This window comes from Oryzias melastigma, linkage group LG8 (assembly GCF_002922805.2).
Source record: "Oryzias melastigma strain HK-1 linkage group LG8, ASM292280v2, whole genome shotgun sequence".
Lineage (NCBI taxonomy): Eukaryota > Metazoa > Chordata > Actinopteri > Beloniformes > Adrianichthyidae > Oryzias > Oryzias melastigma.
Genome location: NC_050519.1, coordinates 10031147 through 10039260, shown reverse-complemented (window position 1 = coordinate 10039260; position 8114 = coordinate 10031147). Strand labels below are relative to the sequence as shown.

The 8114-nt window shown below is 41.2% G+C and overlaps 3 protein-coding genes across 5 annotated transcripts in view; 2 read left to right on the top strand and 1 right to left on the bottom strand.

Annotated features, from left to right (window-relative positions):
- Positions 1 to 3393, top strand: part of hgs (hepatocyte growth factor-regulated tyrosine kinase substrate) — a 7610-nt gene extending 4217 nt beyond the window's left edge. For all 3 annotated transcript variants that reach the window (XM_024272124.2, XM_024272125.2, XM_024272123.2), the window contains exons 11-20: positions 166 to 261; positions 366 to 404; positions 488 to 652; positions 728 to 941; positions 1028 to 1200; positions 1292 to 1432; positions 1514 to 1697; positions 1777 to 1913; positions 1991 to 2173; positions 2255 to 3393. In XM_024272124.2, the coding sequence (XP_024127892.1) occupies positions 166 to 261; positions 366 to 404; positions 488 to 652; positions 728 to 941; positions 1028 to 1200; positions 1292 to 1432; positions 1514 to 1697; positions 1777 to 1913; positions 1991 to 2173; positions 2255 to 2359 (1437 nt within the window). In that variant the 3' untranslated portion in view covers positions 2360 to 3393. The remainder of the gene's footprint in view (positions 1 to 165; positions 262 to 365; positions 405 to 487; positions 653 to 727; positions 942 to 1027; positions 1201 to 1291; positions 1433 to 1513; positions 1698 to 1776; positions 1914 to 1990; positions 2174 to 2254) is intronic.
- zgc:103625 (methyltransferase-like 26 B) lies at positions 2973 to 5367 on the bottom strand. Its single transcript, XM_036213235.1, has 7 exons — positions 4919 to 5367; positions 4642 to 4844; positions 4408 to 4570; positions 4221 to 4280; positions 4077 to 4144; positions 3753 to 3831; positions 2973 to 3671 (listed from the first exon to the last, which is right to left on the bottom strand). The coding sequence occupies exons 2-7, from the start codon at positions 4839 to 4841 to the stop codon at positions 3624 to 3626; spliced, it is 618 nt and encodes a 205-aa protein (XP_036069128.1). The 5' UTR covers positions 4842 to 4844; positions 4919 to 5367; the 3' UTR covers positions 2973 to 3623.
- A 29-nt stretch (positions 5368 to 5396) lies between these two features.
- mrpl12 (mitochondrial ribosomal protein L12) overlaps positions 5397 to 8114 on the top strand; it is a 4964-nt gene continuing 2246 nt past the window's right edge. Inside the window, exons 1-4 of the mRNA XM_024272130.2 lie at positions 5397 to 5609; positions 6388 to 6586; positions 6687 to 6761; positions 6891 to 7028. Of these exons, the coding sequence (XP_024127898.1) occupies positions 5545 to 5609; positions 6388 to 6586; positions 6687 to 6761; positions 6891 to 7028 (477 nt within the window). The 5' untranslated portion in view covers positions 5397 to 5544. The remainder of the gene's footprint in view (positions 5610 to 6387; positions 6587 to 6686; positions 6762 to 6890; positions 7029 to 8114) is intronic.

Here is an 8114-nt window from a genome sequence, read left to right as displayed (position 1 = left end):
ACACAGAAAAAATCTGCAAGACAGAGAAAGATGAACCATAATATAGTCTTCTTTAGAAGTCAAACATTTTTGATGATTTTCTGTGAAACTCCTAGTATTCAGAATGCTTTAGTTTAGTGCTGTAAGAGGATATCAAATCTAACACATCTGCATGGTCTCTTACAGAGACAGAAGAATTCGTATTCGGTTTATCCTAAAACCGATCCAACTCCAGTGACTTCTTCTGCTCCGCCAGTCAGCACACTTTACACCTCCCCTGTGGTAAGACGGCAGAAACTTTTCCCTCTTTTATGTCTGAAGTCATTTTCAAATAGTTTCCTAACATTCAATAGCTTTAAATAACTCAAAACTTTCCTGCTTTCCAGAACTCTTCAGCTCCATTAGCAGAGGATGTGGACCCTGAGGTATCTATGGCTTATTGTTTTAGTTGCAGTAATGTATTGTTATTGAATTATATATTTAGTGCTACTATGTTTCTGCATTCCAGCTGGCCCGTTACCTGAACAGAACGTACTGGGAGAAGAAGCAGGAAGAGGCTCGAAAGAGTCCCACCCCTTCAGCTCCTGCTCCAGTGTCTCTGGCTGAACCTGTGCCTGCAGTCAGCCAGCCTGTGGAGACTCACGTCCCCGTTCAGCCTGTCAACATTGTAGAGGTGTGGTAAAAACTTGACAAATATCAAGATATTGGTTGTGATGAGTTGGTGATTGCATCCCTGTGGCTTGTCCAGCAACCGTATCAGAACGGCGAGTCGGAGGAAAACCACGAGCAGTTCCTGAAGGATCTCCAGTACGCCGTCACCACCTTCCTCAACCGCATGAAGAGCAACCACATGCGCGGGCGCAGCATCACCAACGACAGCGCAGTGCTCTCACTCTTCCAGTCCATCAACAACATGCACCCGCAGCTGCTGGACATTCTCAACCAGTTGGACGAGAAGCGGCGTGAGTGGGAGCTTTGCATGTGTGCAGCAGATTTGCATCTGTGCCGTTCTGCGTACAAACCGCTCTGGGTACCGTCTCCTCGTCAGTGTACTATGAGGGGCTGCAGGACAAGCTGGCTCAGGTGCGTGACGCTCGAGCCGCCCTGAACGCGCTGCGAGACGAGCACAGGGAGAAGCTGCGGAGGGCTGCAGAGGAGGCGGAGCGACAGAGGCAGATCCAGCTGGCACAGAAGCTGGAGATCATGAGGCAGAAGAAGCAGGTGATAAAATCAGTTTTTTTTTCTTTAACACTAATCGAGATTCTCTCACAATGTTCATAGCTCATAAAGCCACACTTCTTTTGAATTTTAGGAGTATCTGGAGATGCAAAGACAGCTGGCGATTCAGCGCCTCCAGGAGCAGGAGAAGGAGAGGCAGATGCGTTTGGAGCAGCAAAAGCACACGATCCAGATGAGAGCCCAGATGCCGGCTTTCTCTCTGCCTTACGCTCAAGTACACACATCTGTCTTTTTGCAGCTTTAACCGACTTTCACAAAAGTGGCCCCTTAAGATTGGCGTTTTCCTGTTCTCCAGATGCAATCTTTGCCTCCTAATGTTGCGGGAGGCATGGTTTACCAGCCTGGAGCCCCACCCAGCTACCCCGGCACTTTCAGTCCTGCTGGTTCTGTGGAGGGCTCACCCATGCACAACATCTATATGGGTCAGGCTGGGCAGGCTGGACCGGGTCAGTACCAGGCCATGCCCCCGTCTGCGACAGGTGAGGTCAATAAAGGAGTATTTATCAATAATTAAGATTTGCTTCCTGATCAGTGATTTACGTGCTTCAACTTTTACAGATCCAAACATGGTGAATGCTTACATGTACCCGCCTGCCGGCACCAACGGGCAACCTCCCCCTCCCACCGGTCAAGCCCCTCCCACTACCACTCCTGCTTACTCAAACTATCAGCCCACCCCCACACAAGCCTACCAGGTACGGCCGCGTGACACAGGTGTGGATCGTCGCTGCGGGGTTTCGGGTGTCGTCCCCTAACTGTTCGGTTTTTCCAGAATGCAGTCTCCCAGGCACAGAGCATGCCCCCCATGTCACAGGCGGCCCCCACCAACGGAATGGGTTACATGGGTTACCAGCCCTACAACATGCAGAACATCATTTCAGCTTTGCCGGGGCAGGATCCCAACATGCCCCCCCAACAACCCTACATGTCAGGGCAGCAGCCCATGTATCAGCAGGTAATCAGATTACCTTTCTTCTGCTCCTTTTGGAGAAATTGCTAGTTTTTACTGTAATCAATTCCCATCATTTTTGACTAGGTGGCGCCACCTGGTGGCTCCCAACAGCAGCAACCACAGGTACAACAGCAAGGGCCTCCGGCGCCTCCTGGCAGCACAGAGGCGCAGCTCATTTCCTTCGACTAAAAGCCTTCACGCCTCTCCGTCAGACACTACATCTTCTTGCCTCTGGACTTGGGCGACGCTCTTTGGAAATACTCATAATTTCCACCGTCCACCTTTGGTGTGATCTTGTGAAATATCGTGAACTTTAGTTCTCTTCACCCCTCCCTTCCCTCTAGTGTGGGAAACTAAAGGGTTAAAGCTGCGTTGGAGAGCTTCATGACCCTTCACCTCTTCCTTCCATCATTTCAACTGATGCATATGTGGTATTTACTTATAAAAGAATAACAAGCGCGGAAGTAGTTAACAAAATTCAACTTGAAATGAATCGAAAATATGATACAGAGTTAGGACTGAAGAGAGACTAAAACATCCTTTGTATCATATTTTTCTAACGTAAATCTGCATGTTAAACTTCAGATTATCTGCTGGAATGATCACATCCTGCTCGGGCATTGTGGGTGGTGTTAGGGAACGTCTGTGCTGTTTTTAGATTGTGAGTATCACCCCAGAATGAAGAGGCGTTTGATTACATCTTCATTTGGTGCAAGATTTAACATTCCAGATGTAGTTTTTCTCCATAATGCAAACACATTTTGTTTTTACACATATATTTATGTGCTGGGCAGACTGGTTGTTTTTTTCTTTTTTAATAGTAGGTTCTGCACAACACATGAAAGGGATTCGAAAAATTCTCTGAGCTGCTTTATAACCTCCGTAACAAAAAATAAATAAAAAATTAACAACTACTATAAATTAGAAATCTTAAATATAACTTAATTCCTAAACTTAAGTTGCCAAATACAAAGCCCCATTCTAAGGCTAAATGCAGCACAGTTGCTGCACCCTCCATTCATTCGGTTGACGTCCCACATTGGAAGAATGGCTGAGTGCTCATCAAGTATATTTGTCCATTGAGAGGTGTTGCTGCATGTATGCGTCAAACTTTCAAACTGTGCTTTCTGTAACTTCCATTCTCATCTGCGGACTTCCTTGTTCTGACTTACTGACTTTAATTTTAAAATTATATTTAATAAACATAATGTTCTTACTGTCAAGCTGCTTCTTTTTATCTTTTTGCATTTTGTGTAGCTCACACAGAAAGTAGCAGAATAGGATTTTAATTATATGAATGGGTAAATCCATGAAACAATGGTTTTTAATTTATGAATCAAAGGATTAAAACTTTCACTTTATGCTTATAAAGATTAGACTTTTACCAGTGATCTGGAACCTGTTTGCATGGGTTTTACATAAAAAAATAAAATAATCCAACATCCTTTGAAGCCTATAGCTTTCTGAAAATCAGGCATTTGTAGTAATCTTCCATTTCAACCTGTAAAGGGAATAGAGGCATATTGAGTACGAATTTGATTAGAATGAAAGTGTCATAACTTATAGGTGTGTAGATCCTTACCATCCTCTCCAGACGCAGACCGTTCGTAAACGCCTGCTGTCTCAGCACGTCGATGTCTGGAAGACCCCACTCCGGATTTCTGTAGAGCAAATTTAAACATCAGATTATGATACTTTTAAGTTCACAGTATGGATGCAGATTTTTTAATTGATTCCAGAAATAAAAACGAGGGGTTTTGAAACACATTAGAAATTCCATTAGAAAGCATTTTGAATTCCAACAATGATTTATTAATTGAGTATTATTATTCTGAATATAAAATGTGTCATAAAGCACTACTGCATACAAACTCGTATCAGTTGGAGGCTGTTGAAGTTCGCTCACAGTTTACGGATTTCTGCATCCAGGAGTTCATTACAGCTTGGTGTGATGATGCCGTTAACAGCATACACCTGGAAAAAATGTTTGGAATTTAATTGGCTTTTGAAATGTCAATTGAAGAGTTCTTGAATTCTTGTTTGTACGTACCCCATAGGTAATAAAAAGTCCATTTTGTTTAAGGATTTGTCCAGCTCCATTGAAAACTCCCTTTGGGAAATCAAAAAGTTAATGAAAAAAAAGGTAAAATTAGGTAACAAACAAAAAAAAAAACATCTACAAATCTTAATTACCAAAGAAAAGTAGTTTACAATACTGTAATAGTGTAAATGAATACCTGTGCAGTTTGAAAGGGACTATACTGCAGTAAGTTGATGGCAATGATGACATCACAGGAGTTTTTGGAAAGGCCCGCCCACTTCTCCCACGATTCGCTTGCATCCAGATGTACAGGCTGCAGCACTGTTTTTGTCTGGGTTGCAGCAATATATGCTTTGATGCTACAAACAAGGAAGAGTTTTCCATCGACTCTTTGTTTGAATTCAGTGTGAAAAGCACTATTTACCCAAACCTTTCTCTGGACGCCTCCTGGATATCTGACGGCTGCCAGGTCACAAAGGGCATCTTCTGGGCAAATCGTATGACATGCTGCCCGGTTCCAGAGCCCAGCTCCAAGGCAAACAGCTGTCGGTGGGACTGGTCCTCCAGGACATCTTCAAGCACCGAACAAAGACTCTCCCAGTTCCTCTCAGCCTGAGGAGACAGCAGCATGATCTGGAGAAAAGAAAAAAAAAGAGGGGGTGTCTCTCTTAGTCCACAGCAAATTATAGTGTTCTCTCTCTTCTCACCTTCACCTGGTAGATGTTAGCGACGGAAGTGGCTCATGGATGGGGAGGAAATGTGGTGGATGATTGAAAGAGCAGATGGGCAGATTACCTGATTAAGAGGATTCCATCTGTGCTCCTCCTCAGACAAACACAAACATAAAGGTCTCTGATTAGGTTAGAATGCATTTACTACAACATAAACAACAATAACTTACATGTTATGTCTAAATACTTAGAATAAGGACACATTTAATCTTAAAACAAGCTGGAGGGGTGAGGTTTTTATTTTATTTTATTGTATTTATTAATGTACAAAACATTTGGATGACATAAAAGTTTAAATGCATTTTCATATGCATGAATATTTTATTAAGCTCTATTTAGCATACATGGATGTGCTTTAACGTTGGCAAATAAAGAGAAAACTCATTTAACCCATTATTATTGTGCTCGTGTCTTTTTACCCTTGTGACTTGCCGTAGGTTTGCTAACAGTTCACGTTCGTGGTGCATTGTGGGTAGGTCAGGAGGGACGCCATGTGCTGTTGAGGCAGGGGTGCAGGAGGAGAAGGACCGGGCTGGACCAGCAGAACAGATTCGGTTGAAATTCAGCGGGACCGCGGGGAGACTTCGTCCGTGAACGTTAGCATGTACTGCACCAGCCGCTGCATCCGGAGCGCGCTGCGCGCCGCCGCCAGCACGCACCGGTACCGGTACGTAACCAGTGAGGCTCCGTTCATCTGCGGCTGCTTCTTCAAGGACAGTCGTAGAGTTTCGCTCCCAGTTTTGGGTTGATTGTATAGCTTTTGTTTATCGGTGTGTTCACGCACACATTAGCACGCACAGCGTGGCTTTATAATAGGTTGACGTTTTAGCATCATCATTATGAGAAGCTCGTCTTTATTTAAACCACTAAAAGGCTAAAGTGTCAGTGTTCTCTCATGTTATCAGGCTATATAAATAATTTTAAATGTATATTTTCATTCAAACCTTTTTATATCTGGTTTAGTATAGTTGTTGTCAGGAAAGGTCATGCTCCAGGAACAGGAAATGCTTTGTTGCTAACACCAAGCTCCTGTTACAGGAAGTTACCTGCTGTCTGATTGTTTTTTTTTTATATATTTCTGTTCTCATATTTTAAACAAATGAGCACTTAGTGCAGAGTGTCGTTATATGATATTTTGTATGTCCAATGTTTGTCAATAAAGTTTTTTAAAAAAAAAATGGTAAAACTTTACTGTATTCACCTGGAGGAGCCTGATCTGTCACTTATGACAACTAATGACAGTTTTATGTACTTTGTCGTGGTGCTATTAATTTGAAGGAATTCTTTTATAATAAATAAGCTTGTAAGTTCCTACAAAAATTAAAGGAATTTGTTGATATGTTTAGATTTATCCCTTAATGTATGACCCATCTTATCATTTAGGGGGAAAAAAGTACAAAATCCCTTAAACCTTGTTTAATTTGTTGAACCTTTATTTTCTCCAGACAACAGCTCCAACTCCAGGTTCCGTCCTTGTGTGCCCTCAGACTCCTGAAGACCAGCTCATCCTCTCATTCAGAAGCCATCGCCACGCCTCCATTAGACGGAGCACCCAAACAGTACTCCCCCAAAATTCAGCAGCTCGTCAACGACATCGCCAGCCTCACCTTACTAGAGGTGTCGGATCTGAATGAGCTTCTGAAGGTCTGTGATCAAGTCTTTATTACTTATTCTAAGATATTAATTTGAGTTTAGTAATGTCCTGTAGATCTTGATTTGATTTTTCTTTTTTTTATTTAAACAGAAAACTCTGAACATTCAGGATGTTGGAATGATGCCGATGGGGGCGATGGCAGCAGGTGCCATGCCAGCAACGCCGGTAAAAATAATTCCCTGCATATGATAAGAAGGAAAAATAACATACAATGAGTTATAATAGTCAAATTATTTAATCAGAAATGAACATGTTAGAAAATAATTGTCTTTTTTTTTCTTTTTGTAAACAAAGGCTGCAGATGAGGAGGAGGCACCGGCCAAAAAAGAGAAGACTCACTTCACAGTCAAATTGACAGAACTGAAAGCAGCAGATAAAGTAAAGTTAATAAAAGAAGTGAAAAACTGCATCCAAGGCTTGAACCTGGTCCAAGTAAGTATTATGTACAGAAAGATTTAATGTCTGAAATGTTAGAGGTAACTCAAATCTGCTTCTGTTATGCAGCTATCATAATTACAGTAAATAGTTGGTAGTTATTAAAGTAGTGAAGTCTGCGAACTCGTTTGGTCACTCAAATTACTTGGATTTAATGGTGGAACTTGTGCAGAAATGTGTTTATAAAACCGTGGTTCCTCTGATGAGGATTGCAGGTTTGGTTTCTACCTTGTTCTTTGGGAAAAGTGGTAAAAGTGCTATATACACTATATTACCAAAAGTATTACCATTTTTGACTGGATTTATTGCACATTCTGTGCTGGATTTCATTGAGCTCCTGAGAGTGGAACATTCTTTACAAATGTTTGTAAAAACAGTCCGAGTGCTTGATTGTAAACACCTGCGGCCAGATCAATGATTAGAACACCTGATTCTGATCATTTGGATAGGTGAAATATAGTGAAAAGTATCAGGGTTGGTGGTTTAAAAATTGGTTAAATTAAATCTAATTGATCTCTAGTTTGAAATTGCAATATTTATTAATCAAATGCACGACTGTTTTATCTTTTTTATAAGAAAAAGGCTTTAATTTATAGTTTTTTGTAAGAAATTGTTGTTTTGTTAATGATGTTTCCACTTTTATTCTGTTTAAACCACATGTTAATGTGTTCATTCAACCAAATAGAATCATTTTTGAAGAAAAATGTGAAACTAATCAATTTTTTTTTTTTTACAAATGTTGTTTAATTGTAATTTATTTTTTGAACTTTACGAATTGGAATTGAATCACTTCAGTCGTCTGTTAGTGATTCTCAGCTTGTAAAGCATCAGATTTAGGGAGTAAAGATGACTGTTGATGTCAGGTAAGTGACTTTTGAACTTTGGTAGAAATCACTTGAATTATTTAGTCAGTAGTTTTACATCATTAGTTCACTATTGTTGCATGATATAAAAGAATCCAGAAAACATTCCTTAAAAAATGTTTTTGTTGGTGGCAATGTTCCCTCTAATTTTTTGTGCGTCTGAGCAAACACAGAAACTCACTGAGCGCTCCTTTGACCACCATTAGCAAAAATGAGGGTT